Source organism: Planococcus citri, chromosome 3, assembly GCF_950023065.1.
Source record: "Planococcus citri chromosome 3, ihPlaCitr1.1, whole genome shotgun sequence".
NCBI classification, from domain to species: Eukaryota; Metazoa; Arthropoda; class Insecta; order Hemiptera; family Pseudococcidae; genus Planococcus; species Planococcus citri.
Window position 1 is genome coordinate 64,557,066 of NC_088679.1, and position 26,747 is coordinate 64,583,812.

Sequence of the window (26,747 nt, forward strand, 5' to 3'; positions counted from 1 at the left end):
TGTGAAAACCAATTCGGGGTAATAAGACATCAAATTTGGAATTGAAAATGATTTTTAAAATGTTTACCAAAAAAAGGTGATATTTCACAATTTTTAGAAAAAAGTCAAATTTTGAAGAATTTTTTGCAAAAAAGAGAGATTTTTGGGATACTTATAAGGGGAAAAAGAAAGATATGATAACGATTTTGCTGAAAAACAAAAATTTTCGTTAGAAAGAAAACGTTGAAAGATTTTAGCAAAATGCAGGACAGTTGGGCAATTATTGCCGAAAAAATATAATTTCTTCTCAATTTTTGTTCAAAAAGTTGGACTATTTTGCAACTTTTTTATATGAAGCTCCAACTAGGGAGCAAAAATTACCCGTACTTGACGATTTCAAAAGCTCCAAAACGACAGTAACAAATTGCAATTTTTTTTGAAAATTTTGAAAGCTCCATAAAACAGAACAAAATTAGTTCAAATAATCGGCTGCAGCCACTTATACCACCATGATGGAAAAAATTACAACAACAGCAGAGAATGAGAATGTAAGGTTGCATTATTTGTAAATTCATACCATGCAGTTTGTCACTGCATAATTCGTTTTTTTGGAGCGAAAAAAAGTGGAAACCCTGATTTTTATGATATCACCGAAAAGCCTTTCAAAACCCCTAACTATTGAAAAATAAAGTTCCACTTTGGTCGGTATCGCGGTTATCGAGTAATCTGCTGCTGAAATTACCTAATGTTATTTTAATCTCACTGACAACTTTGACACCCCCTAGCAGCCTTTAAAAAAGGGCTAGAGGGCTGCGATTTGCATGCCATTGATCATCCCTTCAGAAGGTCTTTCCACAGGAATAATTTCAAAAAAATCGCCGACCCCTGTTACCACTTCTTGGTCGAATTGACGTCATTTTAGCAAATGATACTAGTGATTTCATGTAAAGCTTGAGTCAAACCCAGAATTCTCCAAAGTGAAAATTGGAAGTATTGGTGATGAGGGGGTGGAGGTGGAGAGAATCCAAGGTATCCTAAAATTTGATCAAAGTATTCACATACTATGCATGTGAGAGTAGGGCATTGCATTTCAACTCATTTGCACTTCAAAATTTCATAAAATGAAGAGTTCCCTCTTAGACTCTCAGCCCTTCAAATGTGATCAAGGCTATGACTTGCCAGGTTGCAATAATCTCAAAAAATATCCCTTCATCAAGTGACCACATTTGGGCATTTCACCTTACATGTATTCGATATGAACTTCAACTCTCGAGTACCCACCATATGGACCTACACTTAGGTACGCTTCGAGAATTTATCGATATCCGCAGTGTACCTTTGGCTCATGCAACTTTACGTGTACGTCAGTGTACATATGGTACGCATAGACCGTACAGCCTGAAGCCCATCGCCCATCGTCCATATAGAGAAGATGATGAACGCACCGGAGTCAAATACTCGTACCTCTACCTACCTATACCTACAAATACACGGTGAAGGCAACGACAACGACGGCTGCGTGCAAAGTACTACACGACGACGACCTACACCTAGACCTACAGTGATACCGGTCGCGATCCGGTATTGATGATGATACTGGAAGCTGGGTTATCTGGATGCTAGCTATGGTACGTATGTACTACGTACGTCGAACATGCGAGAGAATAGGAGGCATCTACTCGTACGAATACGAAGAAAACGAATAGGTACTCGATGATACAGAGAGGTAGTGGCACACACAGGTGAAAAGAGTAAGTACGCATCGGCATCGCATCGCATAGCATCGCAACCAAACACAACACGATGCGACGCGACCTTTGCACTTTGACAAAGCCGAGGCCGAGTTTAATTTGCATTTTAAATTTAATTTCTCTTTTTATTCCGTTTCGTCTAGTTTTACTTATACAATGAAATGCGGATTTTTCACTCCTCCTCCTCCTTCGTCGAGTTGCGAGTACTTCTTCATTTTCATTTTCAAGCGCACTGATCATCATTCAATAAAGCTCATCGTGAGAATATTTATTTACAATAACCGCCTGCACCGCTGGCACCACCGCCACTCCCTGGCATATATTTCTATATCGTGCGTGCATTTTTTCAATCCTCGTAGCTCGTTTGCTGGCTAGATACAGGTAGTACAGGTAGATAAATGTGTACTTGGGCGATCAGCTGGGTGGCTGAGCAAAAATTCACATCAAAGTACACAATACCTGAAGTCCGTTCATAGCCAAAAAAAAAAAAAAAAAAACACGTCCACATTTCCACAGGGTTGAAAATCTACAAAGTTACCCCGAGGCTTCGATGACGTGACGTTGACGTACGGTCTCGCCTTTGGTAGTTGACTTTTGACTCGTCTGCGGTGACTAATCAATGATGCTGGTTGCAATCGGTTGATTTGTGGTTACGCTAGGTGGTGGACAATTAAACGGCGGCGATTTCTAAAATTGCGCGGTGCGCGAACATCTTTAACCCGCGGTAACCGGCTGTCTGGCTAGCTCGCGCGCCCTTTCCTACCATATTCGAGTTTGCGTTCGCGTTCATCTTGGCGCTGTCCCAAGTTCACGGTCAATTTTGCTTTTCTTTTGGTCGTAGTTCGCCGCTTTCGATCGTCGCTCAAACGCGATAGCCACGCTAGCCTTTGCTACCGGTCAATAGTCGCTTGTGTTCGAATCGCGTCGAAATGAATCGGTTTACGTGAATTTTTCCAACTGATTTGGTGTACTGTGTGCGGTGTTATTGTGTTGGTGTAGGATTCGCTAGAAGCATCGCGCCATGTACGGATCGGTTGTCAATTATTTCATCGGAAAATCACGTCGCAGATGTTGGACCAGCGCACCTCACGTATGTATTGCCCTAATCATTTTTTTTTAAATTCATAAATGTATGATAACGTAACAGATAGGCCTAAAAATAAACACATATGTACATGCACAATTGCACACGAAACAAGTACGATTGATCTTGCGTCATACGACAATCTTTTTTGCGTCGCGTCCCTTTTTTTTCAAATCGTCGTGTAACCCATCAAAGTGGGTGAGAATTACACGCTTAGGTGGGCCTAATGTAACCCAAAACTCTGATCGTTGCCTAATAAAAAACCAGAACCGAATTTCAAAAACCAAGAAGTCTCTCTAGATGAGTTATTACGATTGGCAGAATCTTACGAGAACGTAGGTATAGGCTTTCCATGAGTTCATAAAACCATTTAATGAGAGGCCTATTATCAAATAGTCAGATATGATGAATACTCGTAATATTCATTACGAAGATTTTCAAGAATTTTGTATTGAGCAGCCATTGGGAATAGGTATACATATGTATAAGATTCTTCAAACAGAACCTGTAGGTACAATTTAAATATCTGATTTTTGGTAAAAACCTGGCCAGGGTGAAATTTCGTTCAACTTTGACAGGCCAAGGTTACGTTTGAAAACAATCAAGGAGTGAGTTTCCGAAGGATTAAAAAAAAGACCATGTAGGCCTACGATGAAACTGTCAGCATTTTCGATTTACAAGTGAAAATTTAGCCCACTTTTTACCAAAAAATTCCTGTAGAGGAATTGAAACCCGCAGATAAGGTAATTCAATCTGCACACAAATTGCCATTCTTGGTCTCACACGCCACCGTGAAATTTTCAGTCTCTCAGAATAGAGAGCCTATCGAAAAGTTTTTCAGAAATTAAAAAACACGGTAAAATTATTGGATGGGGGTGGGGGGGGGGTGGTACTGAAAAACTTTTGGAGGAAGTTTTGAAAGATGAAAATGGGGAGAAAGGTGCTATGTATAATACGAAAAGAACCGTCATTTTCGGTTTTAGTGTGAAATCCAACACTATTTTGAAGGGCTATAAGTACACAATTACTTTCGAGAAAAGAAATCGATACGTCAGGAGTTGGAAAATTAAAACAGAGGAGCGGTGAGGATGCAACATGAAAACAGTTACCATTTTTAGACTGAGAACGAAATTCCAACCTACTTTGATGGGTCACAAGGCCACTCTCGAGTGAAAAATTCCGGAGTTGAAATTGAGGAAAATTAGAGTGTCTACAAGAACCAATTTGGCAAAAAATATGACTTTTGTATGACAAAAAATTTGCATTTTTTTCAATAACTGTTGCAAAAAAATATACATTTTCAAGCTACATAAAAAAAAACAAATTCGAGAATTTTCATTTAAAAAAATTTACATCAGTAAAATTCAACTTGAACATGAAATTCCAAAAAAAATTAGGTACGTGCTCGAAGCAAACCAATTTTACCAAAGGGGAGAGGGGCAAAAATCTTGAAAACGCCAAGGTACATTACATACTTCAAAATCGCAAATTTTCCAAAAAGTTGGATAAACCATGATTTTTTTCATGATTTCGAAATTCAGAGCATTAAAATTTTTTTGAGGAATTATGTTCGACAAGTGGTGGTTTTCAACAAATTTAAACACAATTTTTGATTGAAATTTCAATTTTCCAAGTGACTTTAGGCCAATAGTACATATGACTTGTATGGCTGCAAAATGCAAATCTCAAAGTATGACTTTTTGTATGACTGGAGCGATGCTTCCCTAGGTCAATTTGCATTAGAAAAACAGAGGTTATGGTGCATGATTCAAAATCAATCTTTGATGCTGAATTTTTCAAGGTTTCACTACTCGATGAAATGTTTAGTGTTGTTGGTATTAGATAGAAATAGACCTAGGCTGCTGCGATTGCAGTTGGTTTCGTTTTCATACTTACATACGAATGTATTATTTGTACTTACGTACCTGCACCTATGCCTCTTACCAGTATGTCATTTCATTTCTCGTTTCAGATGCTGTTAATGTTGGCGGCATGCAGTGCCATCACGACCTGGACGCAAAATGTATCTGGGTAAGTCACTTAGTACGTCGATCGACAAATTTTTCTAGCATTTTTCCCCTCATGTCAAAAATAAGAACCTCCCCACAGAATATAATTTGTTAAAATCGCAGACAGGTTAATGGCATGTAGCCGAACAACCCATGAGTTTCGCACATGGAAAGTTAAAACCTTGGTTTCGGAGAAACTAAAGATCGAACGCCGATTTCATTTTCGATCACAATTACATATTAAACTTGGAGCTCGTACTCAATTTTTTCGAAAAACAAAAAAAAACTAGGGTAACCAAAAAACACCAAAAACTAACCATACAGTAAACAAAAAAATTACAAGACATGAGCAAAACATTTGAAAGTGGGAAAAATCACAATGCAGTCAAAATTAAGAATGTTTTATTACGAAAGAAAATGTAAACAAGCCTTGCTGATAGCAAGATAGTTTTTGCATTTGTTTTCACCATATTGGTTGATGGTTGCATTGGTTGCTAAAAGTTTGCTTTTGAATATCAACTTGAAGCTGATTTTTCATTTCTTGATCTTTTAGTATTTACAAAGTATGTAGAAAAATGCCTCTTTTTAAAAAATGAAGTTGAATAAATTTCTCGTAAATTAGTACATTCAACTAAATAAAATCATTCGTACTTACATGAATATGAATTAAATTCTATATCAGTCCTAAATTTACTATTTGTTGATTGACTATAAACTGAAAATTCATAAATTAATTGTCATTTAAAAATTGCGTAGAAATTTCTGATGAATACAGTGCTACAATATTTCTAATCACGGATGTAAACAACTGTTGGTTGCTTCTTCTAATTTTGGCGCCAAAATATTGCTATGCTTTAGAATAAAATCCTAATCTCTAATTGGCTTTATTGAAATTCTATTTGCTGATTGGTTATTTATTGAAATACTGTTCGCTGATTGGGTATAAGATGAAACGCGAAAAAACTATAAGAATAGCATTTTGACAATTGGCAAAAAAATGATATTTTTCCAGAAAGTTTTGTCAAAAAAAAAAGACAATTTCGCGCCTATGGGGCAGTTTAGCAAGAGATTTTTCATGAGATTTCATCAGACAAGTTTTGACAAAAAAAGAAAATTTTCAGTATGTTGTAGGCACAAAGTGCTTTTTGGGAATTCTAAGCAACAAAGCGAGACGATTTGAAGTAGGTAATTTTAGAGAAAAAATTGAGATTTCAATGGAATATATCGATGAGGGTGTAACATTTAATAGGAATTTCTTACTTTGAATGGGACTTTCTAGCAAACAATAAGTAGTAAAACAGTTGAGCCATGTTGAAAAAAATCAGTTAGGTTTGATACTTCTATACATACGAATTACTCAGGTTATTCTCGGACTTGATAATACATAAGACCTTATAAGCAAAATTTCACTGAAACCTGGAAATTACAGAAATCATTGGGATACCTCTCGAATGCATGACTAATTGGCTAAAAAAAAAATGCACGCGAACTGGTTTCTGTTCGAATACTTCCAGTACAGACCAATAACGGCTGAACCATTCCGATGCTAGTTTCAAAATTACGCAAATTCATTACCTACTTTTAGAATTTAAAAAAAAATTGCAGCAATCATAAACGACCTCTCAGTGCAAGACAGTAAACGCAGTAAATACGTTAAAAGACACGAAGATGAGATTCAAAACCTTCACAGATATTCTCAGAGCTCGAATCTAACATAATGTTTCTCAAAACGTAAAACTGCGAGTAAAGTCCAAAGCCATAGTGATGTGCTCGGGCGCAAGACGGGTACATTTGAAGGGCTTCCAGCGTCCAAAAAAAATGAATTGGTAGAGTAACATACCACTTTTCGTCATTGTCTTTCAAAACAATTACGTACACAACCTTTTTGCAAGTAATTAACATTGGGCTGCATTCTGACGACGAGAGGCGGTACTTTCAATCATTTTTTCCCATAGCGACGAACGCATACACACATTATTTGAGGAAAAAATTAACACCATTTCACCAGCATCCAAAGACTTTAAAAGCTTTTACGAATGGATAACTGGAGAATTAGTGTGGCTACCCCAGCTCAGATCACCCATCAGTGATGCAGCTCCGTCAAACTCACATCAACTAGTCACGCACTTAACTATACGAGATTCGCATCGATCACTGATCATGATAAAAAATAAATCGGGATTAAATTGTCCGCAGTCGTGTTTCTTCGATGTTGATTACAGAAACAGATAGAAAGCGACGAAGCTTCGACGAGCTCTGAGAGTCCGACGGTACTGGGGTCGAAGAAAAAAAAATTAAAAAAAAAAAATCTACCACAATCCGGCCTACGCCAAGCTCTAGAACCATATTCGCATTCGTAACGCAAAGTGCACAACATTTTTTGGATTTACGCGTGAGGTTGTTGAAAAGGGGATACTGCGATTATGCATATTTTTAAAATCGAAAATTTGAATTTGAATAAGTAAGTGAAAAAATTTATGGTAGTAAAACGCATATTAGGCAAACGTTGTTCCAAGAAAAATGAGAAAACAGCGAATCAGCAAGGAAAGGAAAGTGTTGCTTGAATTCTTTTAGTAGAGAAAACGATTGTTAATGCACTGATACAGTATGCCCTTTTCGAACAACAGCACGCTGATCCCTGGGAACTGAACGCGAATATCTGCCTATAAGAAGACGTTACCGGGGCAGTAGTTTGTGTCATTGAATAAGGTTAGGGAGTTGTTTGGTATTTTTTTCAATACTTAATATTTCTTGTACATACTTTCATGATTCAAAAAATTTTCTTGACAAATTTTCATTTTGAAAAATCCAAAAATTTCAAAAATTGCGACCCATTTCTGTATCTCACTCCAAAAAGGGTTGAAGCCGTTCAAAATTGACTACTCAAGATATTTCGAGATCAAAAAAATATGATTTTTTCTTTTTAAAAAAATTAACATTTTTGTTGGAGAAAGATAGCAGGGTGGCCTTTCAATTTTTGAACATTTTAGAGTTCTCCTAGTCTAATGTGGCCTTTATAAAGCTAACTTAATTTGTATTCATAAATGTATCCGCAAGTCATTGCAGAAAGTTTCATCGAAAAACGTGAAACACAAAAAAAGAAATCGTCAAAAGAAATCGAATTCAAAACTTTGAACGCGTTTTTCGTCAATAACACCGAAACCTTATTCCATGACACCGTAAGACACTCACCGATTATTTCGTTTTCGCGAAAGTTCAAATCAACAACGAAGGAACAACAACCCAGACATGAGCTAAATAGTTTCTTAAACTGTAAAAAAAATTGTATCACCGGAAAGAACCAGAATAGGCACTCAGTCAACAAAAACACAGCAAAAAAAATCGAAAAATTGAATTTAGAAAAAGGAAGTTTTTGGAAAAAAAATTAAAAATGCCGATGCTATGTACAAAAAGAATAAATTAATTTTTTCATTTCACAAAAAAATTTACTGCAACTGTCACACGGAAGGTTCGGTGGCTTTGGCATACATTTCAATCATCACAAAAATTTTCTAATCAATTGGAAAAAAGAACGAGAACACGTCTTTCAACAATCGATTTACCGATTAAAAATTAAACGCAGCTCACAAACACAGAGAAAAGTCCAAAATTGCCAAAAAGTAACCCTAAAACAGGACACAAATTTTTTTAAAAAAGATTTTCAAATTTACAGATAAGTATAAACATTAAAAAATTGAACGATTAATTGATTTCTTCTCGAATTCATATCAAGCTCACATAAATCCACCATGAGAAGCTTTCGATTAATGATACATATAAAAATAACTCGTGAAAATTATCCCTAAAAAACACCAATTCTCGAAAAATACACACAAGGACAGAATTTATTTCATGTGCTTTTTAGTGTCATGTATGATTCTCAGAGCCTCGAAATTCAATAACGAGGTTTTTCCCACAACAAGATATTTGAAGATATTTGAAAATATCAGTCAATTTCTGTCGAGAAAGTAAGTAAGTTTTTAATAACAAGTGAGACGTTTGGAAAATATTGGTGAGGGAGGGGGGAAGCGATACACTTCTCAAGAGTGTGCGAAGAAGCGACAATTCTTAGCAATTATTAGCAAGTAAAAACACTTTTGGTAATTTAGAAAGAAAGTAGAGTCTTTCTAATATTTACGTAAGGCAAAGATTTTGAAAAATTAAAAAAACTACCTGTAGTGCAGTAACCACAAAAGTTATTCAAAGCAACCGAGTACGAGCCCTGTTGGACCCCAAAACCAAAAATGAGCCTCAAGGGGAAGGTTAAAAATTTAAAAATTCCAAAAATACAGAACCGGTATCAAAGTCTAGGTTTTCGAGAGCATAGAATGGGTTTGTGGATCCTGAATAGTGGGCTCTTCAGAATTGAAAATTCATCAAAAAACCTCGAAGTTAATCACACGTTTGCTTTTCAAGATCGGAACGATCAATTTCAAAAAAATTCAGTCAAAACTGAAGTGTTACTTTTTTCACGCGTAATAAAGACATTGAAACGTTGTCGAAAGGCACGGAAAGTTCAAATGACGCAAACTTCATGTTTTTAATGACAAACAGCTCCCGCAAATTTCAAATTAGACTCCAAAGTAAGGCACAAAATTGAAAACACTGGGGAAAAGGGGAGTATAATATATTGGCACGATAGAAAAAGTGATTTGAACGACAAAATAGGGTTTTTCAACGACAATTATTGTTAACGACAGTTCAGACAATGACGAAAAAATGTAATCCACATCCAAATAAAATTTTGACCGCCAAAAAAATTATTATCCGGAAAAATGAATGATTTCCCAACAAGAAAAATGACTCATATTGCAATAAAATTATTTAAAAAAAAAAATAAACATACCTATCAATTTTACAAAAGGGAAGTAAATACTTCATTTTTTGAAAAATCTCCTTTTTTGAGTTGAATTCGAGAAAGTTTTGCTCTCCCAAAAAATTTAATTTCTTTCAGAAATTGCTAAAAATTGTGAAAAAGTTGTAGTTTTTTTTTAGTTGCAAAAATTGTGAAAAAGGTTGAGTTTTTTTGGTCAAAATTTTCAAAAATTGCGAAAAATTCTTCTTTTTCCACAATTACCAAATAAATTTTGCTTTTTAAGAATTGCGAAAAATCTTGCTTTTTCCCAAAAATTGCCATAGGCATTCTATTTTTAGAAAAAATTTTCCTTTCATGTTTTTTGTTAAATTCCAGAAACAAACTTGCCCAAATCGCTAAAATTTATAGAAAATTCTACCGTTTTTCCATTGTTTTTTACTAAAATTTGAAAACAAGTTTTGCTTTCTTCGTCAAAAGCACCAAAAAAAATCTTGCTTTTCGTCGAAACTATCAAAAAAATATCATTTTTTGCCAAAATTACTGTCAAAAATACGTCTTTCTGTTAAACTGCCCAAAAATGCGCGGTGAAATGTTTGATCCTCCATATTACTCCCATCTGCTACTGTCGCCCAAAAAAGCAGAAAAAAAGCACTGCTTGTGCAGACGTCGTTAAAATGCCTTTTTTTTCGTCGTTCTCAAAAAAAAAAAAAAAAAAAAAACACGAAATGGATATCAAAATCTGGATTTTTAAGATCGTATATGCAACATTTTTGAAGACCATTGGATCTCAAAATTGAAAATGGCGTCCTGAAAAACTTATAATTGAAGAGTGATATTCCAAAACTCGCTTTGTCCATTTTTATCAAAGTTGAGTTTTCAGCGGTACCTGGTAGATGAAGTATTAACTCACATTCCTACATCATCAACCTACCAAAATGAGGTGTTGCACTCACCTAAATAGCCAATTCACTAAAAATTAAAAAAAAAATAATGTTCCAAAACGCGCTTTGTTCATTTTTATTGAAATTTTTTTCAGCAGTATTTAGTGGATGAAGTGTATACCTACACTCCTACATCATAAATCCACCCAAATAAAGTGCTAAACTCGCCTAAAAAGCCAATTTACCCGTTTAAAGGGAAACTGTTTTTCCTCTCTCCTGAAAAGTTGTGAAAATGGACAAAGCGAGTTTTGGAATATCACTCTTCAATTCGATACCCATATTGCATTTACTGAAATTCTCAAATTTTGGAACCTCTGATCGCTCCACACTCAACTATTAGGGTAATTTGGAAAATGGTTGAAGAAATTGAAATCAAGATCAGGTCTTCAAAAACCTACACTGAACACCCATATATTATGTATTTCGAGTATTTCTAAATTTTTGGAATTTTGCAATATTTGTAAGCATATCCTCATCATAATTTTGTATCCTATTAATTCCCCTTTGATATTTTTTTTTTTGCAGCGAAATTTCCAACCACATAGAAGAAGTACCGATAAAAGAGCGCTCCAGCGTCGACTCGACCGAACCAAAGCTGCTTGAAAAATCATCAATCGCCAGCGTCAGCGACTTGAAATCCAACGATTCGGAAAAGCTGCGCCAAAGCAGATACCTGAGAACACTGCCACCGTCATCCCTTCCCTATCGATCAAAACAACAACGTTCATCCGTCTCACCATCCGCAGCGGTGGCGGCGGCTGCCGCTGCGGAAGACGATCTCAGGCATTTTGGAAAAATTCTCAAGTATTACGCCGTCCCGTACGACGGTGGTGGAGGTGGTAAATATCCTGGCCGAGGACCAGAACCGATGTCGCCGCTGCCGTCGCGTCCAGCTTTCGCGCCAAAATCGCGTTACAGGTATCACAAGGACGAGGTCCATTACGCGCCGGCAGCGGCAGCCAAAAATAAATGGCGTTTGCGTGGCGGAAACGGTGGCGGTGGGTTCCCTGGTCACGGTGGATTCGCTTCCGAACAGTTGATACCTTACGACGACTACTACGAAGGTGGACACTCGACTGAGGCGACTCTCGAGGACGACGACGATGGCGGCGCTGGGTTCTACGACAGCAGTAACAACGAAGATGACCAGCGAGATAATTGGTATGTGGAGAATTATCGCAAACTGCAGGCTCAAAAACATCGTCAGCCGGCGTATGAAGATACCGAAGTTGCTCTTTCGCTGCAGCACGCGGTTGGAAAACGTCTTCCTTTTACTAGTCATGAACGCGATAATTCGGAGCATTATGGACCGAATATGGCAGCTTTCAGTGGTGGTGGTGGCGATTCGAGATACCATAAATTCAACAAGTTGAACCGAGGCAGAGGCGAAGCATCCGGCGAATGGTTGGGTGGAAAACGAGGTGGTAACGTCAACTCGTTCACGAAACAGCATCATCATCGTTTGCAGAGACCTTTCAACTCGCCACCGCAGCCACACAAGTACTCGCCTTTCGATCTGGACGAAAGTCATCATCGATTCAAACTCGATTATTCGCAATCCAGACATCCTCCAATGAATTTCCACCACGATGTACACGATGACCAAAGTGAGAAGCAGGAACGTGAAAACGCCATCAAATTACATCTCCATCGTCGTCGCAATAAGCAAAGGTTACGTGGTGATCGAGATCGCGAGCGTGTCAAGTACCCTTCATCGTTATTTGGAGGCGATGGCGGCGATGATGAGGAAGTCGATCAAGGAGCCAGCGTATACGAGTCATCGGCAGATGTCGCTCACGATCACGAAAACGCCATTGCGACTTCTTCGGCGAGACGCCCATTGGCAGGATCATCAGTTTACGAAGACGACGTCGTGTATAGTTCGAGATACCGCAATAAACAAGCAGCTGCTGCGGCCGCCGCCGCTGGTGCTGCTGTAGGTGGTGGTTCCGATGATATAAATGTCGACGAAGCTGATCCGTCTCGTTTATTCGTCAATTACCACGATCACGATCAAACAGCCGCCGGTGGTACTTTATCGTCGAGGAAGAAATCGAAATTCTCGATAAACGAAGATAGTCGTAAATCCAATTCAGCATCATCTTCGATCGGTTCCGATGAAATATACGAAGACGAGGACGACGATCGCGACAACGACGCTGCTGCAGCCATAAATAAAAACTATTCGTTGAAGAAATCGAATCGCAAAGTTTCCAAGTCGACTGGCTCGTTCGTCTCAGCTTCATCTACGTCTTCGCCGACGAGTTCCTTTTCCGCATCATCATCACCGTACAGCATTAGAAAAGTAAACAATCGTCGATCATCTATGACGACCTCTTCGACAACACCTCCACCAACGTCATCGGCCACTACAACGACCACGATGGACCTGGACGACGCTTGGCATCTGCAGACTAGTCATTCGTACGGTGTCAGCGGCGGCGTCGTAGATGCAGAATCTGATATGAATTCGTACTCGAATGCGGACGAAGCAGCTGGAGGCGGAGGTGACTTCAAATCGCAGTCGCATTTTCAACCTGATGGTATTTCAGCGAGCGAACTAATTGCTTATATGAGTGCGAGCCCTTCTGAAACGGTAGTCAATAAACAGGATAGGTATACGAGGCCTAATACGCTCGGATACCCTTTCGTGCGTACGTTTTCTGAACAGCATGATAAACTGAAGTCCAAGTATTACCATCATTCGCCGTTACCGTCGATTAATGACCAAGATTTCGAGATCAATCTAGATCAATTTAGCTATCGTCGTCGATGAACGTCACCCAACAACTCAACGCACACTGTTATGCCAACTCTGTTACCCTGCTAGGATGGAAATTGATCTGTTTGGTCAGCTATGAAGTGCCACAGTGTGTTAATGAAAGACTTATACGATGAGAACGAGGGTCATACATTGCAGCAATTTACCCAACACCAGATACAAATCTTGAATCCCATACACCAGGAAAATCCTAACTAATTTATTTGAAGTAGATTTTAAAACAATTATTGATGAAGGCAGCACTCCTTACAGGCAGTGACAGTTGCCAATTGAGGTAGAGGTAACGGCCCAGTTTTTTTCTTCAACTTTCATGTAAAAAAAAGGCACTTTTTGGTGTATTTAAAGAAAACATCGAATTAAGTGGTCACAACAGCAGGACGAACTGGTGCGAGAAGAAACAACGAGCACCCTTTTTTTTTGGTAATTTAAAATTTTTTTCAACCAAAGTATTAAAACTAATAATGGACGATTTTGTAAGCATTGATTCGTCAAGAACGGTATATTGCACACACCAATTCGAACGAGCTCGTCAGTTTTACTCTCATTTCATTTAATCACGTGAAATTCCGAACGGGGGGGGGGGTTAAAAACAGGGCCGTTACCACTACATATCCTGCAAAAAGTTGATCACATTCAAGATTTATTTTTGAGGTACATTCGTTGTATTCCAAAAACGTGTGCAAAATTTTCAGTACGCTCTTGAAATAAATTATTTAATTTTGTTGTTGTTGTTGTTTTATATTACTCTACCCTTTAGAACACTTGCTGGTTAAAAATAATTCTAGCTCTAGCTTCAGCTGCGCCTTGAGAAAAGCTTTCAAAGGCCCCATTCATTAGATGAGGATAAAATTATGCAACTTTAACGCATCGAAAAAACATAATTATTTTACTTCACATTTACCAGGTTTTCTACCAATAATAATTACAGATTTGATACACAGGGTGTCCGGGGAGTGGTAGAACAAAGTACTGATTTGGATACAACCGGGTACGAGTAAAGAAAAAAGTAAAATGAACAAGTTGCCCATTTTGAAAATTGAAGGGGCAACATGCGTTTTCCAAATTCGAGAGCAAGAATCCAATTTTGACCATGGGGGGGGGGGATGAAGGGGCTACAAATAATCAATTTCGAAAAATCGCGATGAAAAAAATAAACGCGCAAATGAATACTACGTCAAAAATAAACAAATTTTGTTGTGATCATTTTTTTTCTAGCTCTAAAATTTAAAAAAGTTTTTGGAGTTCAAAAATTTTTGATTTGCTAAAAATTTTGTTAAATTTACAATTTATGTGCTTCAAAACCTATTTAAATTTTTGCTTCAAAACCTATTTATATTTTAGAATAAGGAAAAAAAATGATTATCAACAAAATTTGTGTATTTTTTGAAGTACTTAGTGTTCATTTTCGCATTCATTTTTTTCATCAAGATTTTTAGAAATGAAAAATCATTTCTGTACTTCCTTTTGATTTGTAAGTTGGGCAAAAAGTCATACTTGATGAAAAACTCTGTTCATTTTTCAAAGTACGATGGTCAAAATAGGAGTTATACTCTTGGGATTTTGAAAAAGTATATTGCCCCTTCACTTTTAAAGATAATCTGTATCCAAATCTGAAGGGTATACCACCATTCCCTAGAAGTTCAATGGAAGTATTGGCAGAGAGAAGTTTCAGATTCAAACCAGTCCTTTTTTTTTTTTTTTTGATACGTATTGAAAGCCTCAAAATTTGTTTCTACATATCAACGCTTGAGTGTTTTATTGAAGCATACTTCGAACTAATAAAATTAATATTTTTTATCGTGCTTTTAAAGGAACATTTCGCATTAAAATTCATTTGGCTTTGGTTCGTAGTTTTCAGCGCTTGGTGAAAAATATAAATCAGAGAACTCGTTATCACTGCACATGATGAGAAAATTTACGTATAGAGGTTCCCGCTGCGGAAGTTCGAGGCCGAATTCGGTATTAGGGCGGGTCGAAAAAAAACGTAGGTCTCAGAATTTTCTGAAATTCACATATGTGGTTTCTTTTGAGTTGAAACCGCCCCAAAAAAATTTTTAGCCCCCCGCGGCACCATGGGGCTGAGCCACGTGGCCTCAAAGTGGGGCCATTTTAGCTAAAAATTCACGTTTTTCAGGTTTAAAGCTCCAAAACCGATTTTTAAAATTTACGGCTAGCACTCAATTTGTAGTGTTTGAGATGCTGAATCTCCCTGTGGAGTTCGTTTTTTTGTTCGGTGGTCCCTTACGTCGGCAACTTTTCGTTGAAAGTACAAAAATTGCTGATTTTAAGGTGTCACGAAAACGTTTTCGCGAATTTATGCCCAAATGGTGTTTTATAGGGGGACATATCGATGTAGTAAGTTGTGTATGTAGTCGAGGGGTTAAATTTAGAATCATCAATATGCCCTCAGATCGCTGACAGGGCACATGATTCAAGTTTTATACAAGATTTTAGGATTTCATCAATTCGAAAATTTCATCAGATTGCTTCTACCTACTTTTTTTCATGTTTTCAAAAAAAAATTCATTTCATTTTTAAAAAATTCAATTTTAAATGACATATGTATCTTGGAAATACCTACACAAGACCTTTTTTTGAAAAATGTGAAAATCATTCGAAAATATCGAAAAATGGTGGACCATCAAAAAGCGACAAAAATTTGAAAAAATGTCTCATTTGGGTAAAATCTTGCACAGACTGCTTAGATTATTGAAAAGTACATACCTACCAAGAATTAATTGGAAATTCTCAAAATTGAATGATGATTTGTCAAAATTGCAGAAAGTGTGACAATACTTGTCAAAATTGAGCCAAAAAAACAGTTTTAATTTCCAAAATTCAAAGTACAAATTAACATAAAAAATGAAAAAAAAAAAAACAATCAAAGACCACAAAAATCCTTTTTTGATTCCACTTTAGGCATCGCGTTGATGCTTCTCAATTCATTTTCGATTTTTGTCGTTTTTTAATGGTCCACCATTTTTCGATATTTTCGAATGATTTTCACATTTTACAAAAAAAGGTCTTGTGTAGGTATTTCCAAGATACATAATATGTCATTCAAAATTGAATTTTTTAAAAATGAAATGATTTTTTTTTTGAAAACATGAAAAAAAGTAGGTAGAAGCAATCTGATGAAATTTTCGAATTGATGAAATCCTAAAATCTTGTATAAAACTTGAATCATGTGCCCTGTCAGCGATCTGAGGGCATATTGATGATTCTAAATTTAACCCCTCGACTACATACACAACTTACTACATCGATATGTCCCCCTATAAAACACCATTTGGGCATAAATTCGCGAAAACGTTTTCGTGACACCTTAAAATCAGCAATTTTTGTACTTTCAACGAAAAGTTGCCGACGTAAGGGACCACCGAACAAAAAAACGAACTCCACAGGGAGATTCAGCATCTCAAACACTACAAATTGAGTGCTAGCCGTAAATTTTAAAAATCGGTTTTGGAGCTTTAAACCTGAAAAACGTGAATTTTTAGCTAAAATGGCCCCACTTTGAGGCCACGTGGCTCAGCCCCATGGTGCCGCGGGGGGCTAAAAATTTTTTTGGGGCGGTTTCAACTCAAAAGAAACCACATATGTGAATTTCAGAAAATTCCGAGACCTACGTTTTTTTTCGACCCGCCCTATTCGGTATGTAGATGATTGCAAGAGTGTTTCTGCTTTTTGCTGATTAATTGGTTCAAATTGAATTTGGCATAATGTAAAAGTGATTCCAGTTCCTTGGTTTCTCACTTCTCAATTCGAAAGACGTTTTTCCCATCAAAAATTCACATTACCTAATAAAAGCAAGTTCAAGAAAAAAAGAAATTAAGAAAGAATCACTGAATCACATCGCCAAATTTTCTAGCAAAATACGAAATCACGTAAAATTGAAAATTATTCAACTTTGTTGTTGTTGTTTTATAATAGGTACTCTACCTTTTAAAACACTTGTCGATTAAAAATTGCATTGTTGAATAATTTTTTCTAACTCTTACTGCGCAATGATAACAGCACAAGTCCCCATTCTTTAGGTGAGGATAAAGTTATGCAACTTCAAAGTTTCGAAAAAAAACATATTCCGCTTTGCATTTACCTGGTCTGCTAAATAATCATTGCAAATTTGATTAGACTACGACGCGATGGAGGTGTTGGGAGAGGGCAGTTTCAGATTTCAGATAAGAGCCATGCGAATGCGAACCGGGGCTTCAGCTTCACAAAGACAATAAACTCTTTGCAAGTCAAGTTGAAAATGAGTAGGTACCGCGAAAGAACATCATCCTTCGGGTCAATAATATCATCAGCACAGAGCTATCATTTATCAAACCTCAAACCAGTTAATTTACCTAACCAGTAACCAAAATTATACAGAAGTATCTTAGAATCGATGACGAAGATAGCACCGATGAAGAAATGATACACTTGTGTGTTTTTTTTGTTTTTTTTTGAAACATACTGAAAGCTTCAAAATTTGTTTTCATCAATGCTAAAGTGTTTTATATTTATTGTGCTTTAAAAAAAACATTTCACATTTAAATTCATATTTTGGCTTTTGTTCGTATTTGTCAGTGTTTTTAGTGAAAAGTGAAAATCATCAGCGGACTCGTTATCTTTGCACACGATGATACCAATTTAAGAGAAGGACGAATGATCGAGTCCGGTATCCGAGTAGATGATTGCAAGAGGGTTTTTGCTTTTAGCTGATCAGTTGGTTCAAATTTTTGGTTTACAATTTTGGCGTAGCGTAAAAATAATTCCAATTCTTTAGTTTCTCATTTTTCAATTCGAAAGATGGTAAATTTTACATCACAAATTCGCATTACAGTACCTAATAAAAGCAAGTTCAAGAAAAAAAAAAGAAATGAAGAAAAAATCACCGAATCACATCACCAGATTTTCCATCAAGATTACGAAATCACGCAAAATTGAAATTTTTCTCTTAATTTTCGTTATTCTGTAGATTTGCCTCTATTGCTTCCATCTTAATTAAAAACTCGCGATTACTAGCTGTTATCTTTTGAGCCACCTACGCAGCTTCAGTCATGTTACCCTCCGCTGCCAAATCGGCAATCTCATAAATAACAAAAATACCCAACATACTCAATTGAATAAAAATCTGGAGTGAAAAAAATAATACGTATTTTTCAATAGATCGATGAGATGATCACCATTTTTCAGAATGTTTCATCGCAAAAGTTACGATGCCTTTTTAACGGAGAGTTATATTTTCTACATCATAACTCGTTGTTGCCGAGGTGGCTCAAGAGATCGCAGTAGTGAGTTTTTAATTAAGATTGAAGCAACAGAGCCAACAGAGGTAAATCTTCATTTATACAGAATAACTCAAATGAAGAAAAAAGTGTCAATTTTACGTGATTTCGTAAAAATGATAGGTAATAATCTGGTAATGTGATTCAGTGATTTTTTCTTCATCACTTTTTTTTCTCGAACTTGCTTTTATTGTGAATTTGTGATGAAAAATTTACTACGTTCGAATTAAGAAATGAGAAACAAAGGAAAATACAGTGAGTAACAAAATCCGATAATGGTGGTCTTTGATGATAATGATCCTGAATTATCCGATAAGTATAGAATTAAGGGAAATAATGGGTAAAGAGAAAAAATAAAAACAGTAACTTAAAAGAAAAATTGAAATTGCGTTTTTATTCGAGTAAGTAAAAAAGTATTTTTCATAACTGCGATAGAGAAATTATTATCAAGATGAGTCATTCAACATTTCCCACGTAGGTGCTTTTTGTTCAAGCAATACAACCGGGAAACGTACAACACTAAATATAATGACCGGCACAGTAGATAATGTTGCAAAATTATGTAGAGGGGCCAATGATGGTCTAAGTTACCTATGTGCAAATGCAAGGGGAAAATCTAATGAACTTAATTCCTGAACTAAATACTTTATTTCATTCAAGAATTAATTTTCTCATTTTCTTCGTGCATTTGTACATATTCTCAACATCATTGTCAGATAGTCGAATTTTTATGTAAACAAATATAATATAGTTTAAATTATACAATTATTCAATCATCATTGTTTTTTTTACAAGCTGAAGCCCCAAAAAATTCACGGGCTGAGGAAATTCTAGTGATTTTTCTCTTATTTCCATTCCACTCAAACACGGCATGAGCAAGCATGAATGGCTTCAAAGGAATTCTGAACCGGTACAGTTTTCCTCACTTATCGAGAAAATTAATCGTTCATACTTCGTTAATACCTTTGGAATTTTCTCATTTTTCCCGTATGCTCAGTTATGAATTTGTTTCCGAATTGCCATAAATGTTTTCTATATTATGTGTCTGCCGTCCGGGAGTGGTAGTACAAACTTCAGATTTCGATATAACCTGGTACCAGTAAACAAAAAAACCTAAGATAAACGAGTTGCCTATCTTGAAAATTGAAGGGGCAAAATACGTTTTCAAAATCAAATTTTGACCATCGGAGTCGGTAGTACTTGGAAAAATAAACGAAATTACCATGACTTTTAGCCTAACTGGTAAATTGAAGGGGCTGCAAATAATTTTTAATTTGAAAAATCACGATGAAAAAAATTGATGCGGAAATTAATACTAACGTCAAAAAATTAACAAATTTTGTGATGATCATTATTTTTTCTTACTCTAAAATTCGAAATGTTTTCGGTATTTTAGAAATTTTTGATTTGCTAAAAATGTCATTAAATCGGCAATTTATGAGTTCCAAGAAGTTTTTAAATTTTAGAGTAAGAAAAAAAAAAATGATCACGACAAAATTAATAGTTGATTTTTTGACGAACGTAGTAATTTTCGCATTAATTTTTTTCATCGCGATTTTTTGTAATCAAAAAATTTATTATTGTAGCCCCCTGTTAGGTGAAAAGTCAAAGAAGGTAATTTTGTTCATTTTTCAAAATACTACCAACCACCATGGTCAAAATTAGATTTCGAAAACATATTTTGCTCCCGCTATTTTGATGATAGACCTTACCTTCACATAACCTTTTTTCTTATTCGTACCCGGTTGTATCCAAGTCTGAAGTTTATACCTACCCCCACTTCCCGCGCACCCTGTACATTGAGCCTGGTCAGGAAGTTCTCCGGGACGTTATTCACACCAGGAGCCACCAATTGTAATAAAATTAGATCCACAGTCTATCAAATTTACAGCAGTTTCTTCGAAATTGATTGTTCCATCAGCTCCCATGATATGAAATTTACAAAATCGAACTGATTGCATAGTTTGCTGAATTCTTAAAAATTTGTTCAACTTCCCGAGTTGATTATCTAAAAATGCAAACGAACCAACAAATCACGCCAGTCGTTTTAGCTCGTTTTTTAATGTATTCTAATCGTCGTAGTAGCCACAGTTGTTTTTCTCCATTGGTGTTTTTTAAAAGACGCAAATTCTCTGCGCTCAGATTAACGAGATTGTGCGAGTAGAATACACCGAACGTGCTATATTAACACCCAGCTTTATATTAAATTAACTTAATAAAGATCATAGGTAAAATGAGCCTTTTCTCACTCCGCTTACCTTTCGCTACCACAAAATTAACCCCACGGAATACCTCACAGCACCGTGTAACGTTTACACGAGCATGCTAAATCATATACCCGAGCAAAAAGGTCTGCCAGATTAACATTCGGATCACGTTTAAGTAAAAAAAAAAAAAAAAACCAAAAGAAAAATGTATACTTCGTATTCTGTACGAAAAAATTAAATATTTACGATCGTTCTGATATTCCTGTAATTTTTTTCCTTTTTTTGTGTATTTTTTTTTCTTATTTCGCGTTCGCCTCGAGCTTGGTTCGAGTTGTGCGAAGCCGAAGGTGTACTATAAACCGAAATACGAGTAGAATCGATGGAGACAACGCGTATTAGACGTAAATAAATACACAAATTGGGAGCTTTTTTCCTCTTTTCTTTTATGCTCTCGTCAGCCTTTTTATTGTGAGGTGAGTGGAATGGGTAAATAGCATGCCTAAAATTTAAATGAATTCTGTTCGAAAACTAGGTGGTATGAATTTTTCATCAACTTGAATTTCTTTTTTAGGTACTTTATTATTAAATAATTTTTGATAATTTTAATGAAATAAATTTTTACTAAATATTTGAAATAAAAAATATTAATTCTATTTAATAAATTTTTCTATTCAATTTTAATTTCAATCTTTTTTTAAAAAAATAATAATTATTTCATTAAATGAAATTTTTGAAGAAATCTACATTTTTTTCGAAGGATTTATTCTTGAATTCACCATAACTGGAACAGTTAACGTGAAAAAGGTGAAATGGAAAAAAAAAAATTGTGAAATTTTACCTCTTGTACAAAAGTACGATTGCTATAGAAACAAAAACTCATGAACGAAAATACTCCATCAACGAACTTGTACCGAAGTGGGGGAAGGGGTTCAGGATGAGGTCATCACACGAATAAATTCACTCTTTTCGAGAACACCTTGACAAGAAAAATAGGATCGAGCTCGAACGAAAACCTCTCGTTTTACCAAACAGATGCTCCTAATTGGAAAACTTTAATGAAAGTATCACTATACTTTTTTCTTCTTTTTTGGTAGATACCCAAACGTTGAGCCATTTTTCTCGTCCAGCACAACGCACCCGGGTATCGGTATACCTACGCAACGCAGACGTACAAAGCTTACGCGATACCTTTATCAGATGACTTGAAAGATTGTCACTTTGTTAGAAATATATTTAAGATTAATATTCCTTTCTCGACACAAGTCAACCGAAATACATGATAAATGTATATCGGAGGCTCTGTGGCATGGGACGTATTTTTAAATAATACACGTACACTGTCGTTCCCCGCTACCCGATCTCCTCTTGATTCATTTCTCATTATAATACATACCTACGTATTTGATTTTCGTGCATGGCTTGGGATAACAATATTTTTGATTTTGAGAAATCCCAAAAAAGCAAACCAATTGAAAACATCAGTTCTGGGTGATGGCCCCTGTGGGCACAGAACTATGCATGAGAAGTTGATTTTTTTGAGCACTTTTCGGAACGGGTTTTCTATCAAGGTGATGGTGGAAAATACTCTTGACTCTAATTGGATCATACGTACTCCAAAATGTTACTTTTGTTGAAAGGATTGATTAATTTTTTTTTTTTAGATGTCCTTTATCAAATTTTAAAGGTTTGCAGATTTGGTTCTGTACATATGAGAAGCCCTCATTTGTAGGTACAGGTTTCTAAAATAACTCCACCAACAGAACAACTTCAATTTTTCTTTTCAGCCAAAATTTCATTTTCAATTTTTTTCATTGTAATAAAAAGAATAATCGAAGAAGTGACACTGAACATCGCCAAAAAATTTATTCACAGCCGATCCAAAAAACGTAAGTTACAGTAACTTCATTAAAGATATCAGGTAAGAAGATTATTTTCGTATTTCTTTGATGTGTAGTGAAAATATTGCAAACATCCTTGACATTTTTCCGAATATATCGACAAGATGAAATTCTTCGCACTTTACTCTGCTCATCCAAAAATAAACAATACACTTGAGTGAGTCATTTTCAAACTTTTTTCGAATTTTTATGAACCCTAGCAAAAAATTATGACCAAATCATCTCAATAAAACTAGCGAAAAATTACATTTCTGGGTCAATGTCTGATCCGTCCCCCGGCTCAAGCTCAATGTAAATTGATAAGAAAATTAAACAATTAAAAAATTTTCAAATTTTGAAAACTTTGAATCCGAGCTAGGAAGGGGGCACACGTTGACCAACAAATTTGAAATTTTTCCTGCCTTTTATTGAGGTCATTTGGTTTTACGATTTCTTGCTCGAGTCTATCGACATTCGGAAAAAGTTGAAAAATGACCCACACCCTGATAAACACTCTTTGGAATATTGAATGAAAAATTCTGGTAGCCCAATATGCTCATATGATCATGAATAATTCAAAACAGCACGACAACCAGGTTTATAGCTGCCACGATTACCATCTTCAAAATGTGGGCTCTTTCTGCAGCGATGGTGAAAATAATTTAAACAAACGACTTCAAACATTTTGCATCTTGGATTTAAAGATCCGAAATTTCGAACAGGAATCTCGTCTCAAAAGGGGGTTCTATGTATTTTTCAAGACGACTAAACAAGACCTTTGTTAATTTTCCAGTCGTTTTTTTTTAGGGTGGAAAGGAGAATCAGTATTGCACACGACAAACAAAATCTTGATTGAAATTGAGATAGGCCTTCGAGAAAACAGTCTCTGAACAACACGATCCTCACATGGTACTAAGGTCACCTCAGAGAATCATCAAAACCATTCTTTCTGAAGCAAAAATACCACTCAAGGGTGGATACTTGAAAGAAATATACGTTGATCAGAGCGAAACTTTTTTTTTGAGTAGATACCTACAGTATTGATAGAGCAACTTGCATTTTAAAAATTCAATAATGTCAAGGTAGAGATATCGGAATTTCAAAACGTGAAGCATCAATCATTATGACCGTATGTAAGAGTAGAGGAGGGGGCAAGGTGACGTTTGATCGATAGAATAAAAATATGAAGTTTCATCCAGCTAAACTTCACGAGTAATCTCAGTTGATAAAAAATTTCAGCTTTCCCTGTAATATTTTAATATTGTAGGGAATAAGCTATCAAATCTTTTAATATCCGATCTGAAACAAAGAACAAGTATTTTATGAATATGGTGAGGGTAAGCGAACATTTCGATACAATAATAAATAATTTTAATAAAGAGACAACTTTATAATTACATAAAATGTGTGTAGAAACAAGTTTGCGGGGCAAGATGTTTTTTTTTTTTTTTAAATTCAAACACAGTATTTATTTAAACTATTTTTCACTTACGTACACATCATTCAACTGCTAGACAACTGGACGATGCTCGCAGGTTAATTAAATAGTTGAAATACTGTTGTTTTTTTTTTTTTTTGAAAAAAAAAACATATTCCCCATAAATTCGTTTCTACACATTTTATGAAATTATGAAGATGTCTCTTCATTTAAACAATAAATTCAACTGCATTGAAATTCACTTACCTCGTCATATTCATAAAATTCATCCTAATCCATCAGATTTTTGTTTACTTAAATTTAATTGGCTTTTATAGGTATCAAAAGATCTTGCCCCCAATGCAAAAAAAACATCATGCTTCCACCATGGGGGTAAGATGATTTTTTTTGGGAACTTTTTTCGAAAAATTAGGGAATTTGTGTCTTTATGAGAGCTTGTGTATTCTGGTGATTAAAAAAAATCGAAGTAAGAGTTATGTTTCTTTGATTCAATGACGCTGATTCCAATTGATCTAGTATTAATTTTAATTTTTATGCGTTTCCTTATTAGTTATTCCTCATCTGAAAATGACTTAATTATTTTTGGAGTGCTTATGGGTACTTCGGGTGCGTTTTTTGGGCAAAAAACTCGAAAATCGTGCAAATTTACCATTGAAATTTTGTCATTTCAGTAATAAATGTCAAAATGCTAGGGTTTATCAAAGCTTGACCATAACATCTTGCCTTCCTCTATTCAACTTTTCATGGTCATAAATCAGACCTAAAAATTCCAACTCAAGTTCCTAGAACAACTTTTCATGACAAACGAAATAGATCTTCTCATAAAATAACCTATCTCCAGAATTCAAGGTATTATGGGAAGATGTCCTTTGAAGAGTTCAGTTCTCAAAACTTCAATAAATCATTTCAAATACATTGTCCAGAATTCACCTCCTTTATTCCTAGAAATAGAATACCTATGAGATAAGAATCTACTCTTTTCACTCGATCACTTTTCTACCACGTTACATACATCAATTCATATTAGACGCTAAAACTGTATCATAACGCATCTGATTTTATATCAAGCTTTACACTTCCAGATTCTAACGTCAAATATTGTCAATTTTTATTATTCAACCTCGATTTAAATTGTAAAAATTCGAGGCAAGGTTATGTAAACTTTGATATTATGAACAATTTTTTTGTGTGAATTTATTCGTTTATGTACTCGTTGTTAAATATGCTGTTTAATTAAGGTTGTATTATGATATTTATTTTTTGCATATTTTTGATGTTATTTATTTTTGCATACATTTTCCATTGTGCATTTTTGTTTCCAATCATACGTGTTGATCGTTGGTACCACAACAATGAAAGTATCGCTGGCCATAATATCGTCATGTCACATTATAGGACAAAATTTTGATCAATTGTCTATATTTTGCATTACCTTTTTTCTGTTATGTTTTGGGCTAAAAATAAGTGAATCTTCTAAGATAACTAAAACCAAGAACAGGGGGCAGGAAGGTATGGGGGTGCAGTGTGTCTTACTGTGCTTGTTTCCAGTTCTCTTCGGAGGTCTGGGAACAGGTACAGGGGGCATATGTAATGGTCAAGGATATGGCCACACTGCGGGTAAACTTCCCCCTTCCATCGGTGTAATTACAATGTTGCACGTATGCAGCATTGTCGGAGGTAAGTTTCAAATAGATTATCATTACTGTGTCAGCCGCGAGTTCGCTTACTTGTGGTTCTATCGGTTAATCACTACGTATATCTTCGGAAAATTTGATCACTTTCGTGTAATAAAACATACAAATGCATTCGCGATGTGTTTCGTTAATACTTTTTGAGTCTGTCTGGAGATGGTATCCTTAGAAACACAATTAGATCTTTGCCCTCAGATCGACGAGACATAACTCTACAGCTACCAGCAAACCACTCGTTTAATTGCTGACTGCGCGAAACATCTTCGTGAAATTGATCAATTAGAAAAAGAAATTAAAAAACGTGATCAATTAATGGATAAAATGGGCACCATTACGAGTTCGTTTTGGGAAATTATAAAACCAGTCCCTGAACAGTCATGCGAAAAGGATACGAGTAAAGATAGCAATGAGAAGCTCGACCAAAATGAGGATGTTATCGACTTAGATACTCCATCAATCGAAGGATTAAATTCACCTGTTAAATCAGCTTCGGTTTCGGGTTCGGTGATTGACAATAATACTGTAAATGTCGAAAAACCAACTCTTTCTGCATCTGAAAACAGTGCCGGTAATTCTGTATTCCAATGCAAAAAGGATGGAAGTCCTATGACCTGGCATAAGGAAAGGAGGTTAGTGTGTTCGGTGCAGTTTTGAGAAACAGGAATTTTAAATTTTGAACTGAAAAGTTTAAAATCCCTGTATCAAACTGCATTAAACACACTAAGCTCCTTTCCTTATGCCAGGTCATAGGACTTCCATCCTTTTTGCATTGGAGTACAGAATTACATGTCGATTACTAATAATCGACTATACTTAGTCAACGAAACAAAGAAAATCTTCAAGACTGTGACACGCCTTTGTCGTCCGATACGTCCGAGGATAGTTAAAGTAATTATGAT

At 35.7% G+C, this 26,747-nt stretch overlaps 1 protein-coding gene and 1 long non-coding RNA gene across 2 annotated transcripts in view; one reads left to right on the top strand and one right to left on the bottom strand.

The window, feature by feature from the left end:
- The window catches only part of LOC135842042 (uncharacterized), a 322,912-nt gene that overhangs the window by 67,204 nt on the left and 228,961 nt on the right, over positions 1-26,747 (bottom strand). The window lies entirely within an intron of this gene.
- On the top strand, positions 2,340-14,086 carry LOC135842030 (dentin sialophosphoprotein-like). The gene is made up of 3 exons (XM_065359310.1): positions 2,340-2,820; positions 4,787-4,845; positions 11,106-14,086. Exons 1-3 carry the CDS (start codon positions 2,752-2,754, stop codon positions 13,354-13,356), a joined length of 2,379 nt encoding a protein of 792 aa, XP_065215382.1. The 5' UTR covers positions 2,340-2,751; the 3' UTR covers positions 13,357-14,086.

Bases quoted from the DNA above. Each gene is read 5' to 3' on its own strand.
- LOC135842030 (XM_065359310.1), top strand. From the start codon at position 2,752: ATGTACGGATCGGTTGTCAATTATTTCATCGGAAAATCACGTCGCAGA. The intron at 2,821-4,786 runs GTATGTATTGCC...TTCTCGTTTCAG, and splicing joins GTTGGACCAGCGCACCTCAC to ATGCTGTTAATGTTGGCGGC. The intron at 4,846-11,105 runs GTAAGTCACTTA...TTTTTTTTGCAG, and splicing joins TGGACGCAAAATGTATCTGG to CGAAATTTCCAACCACATAG.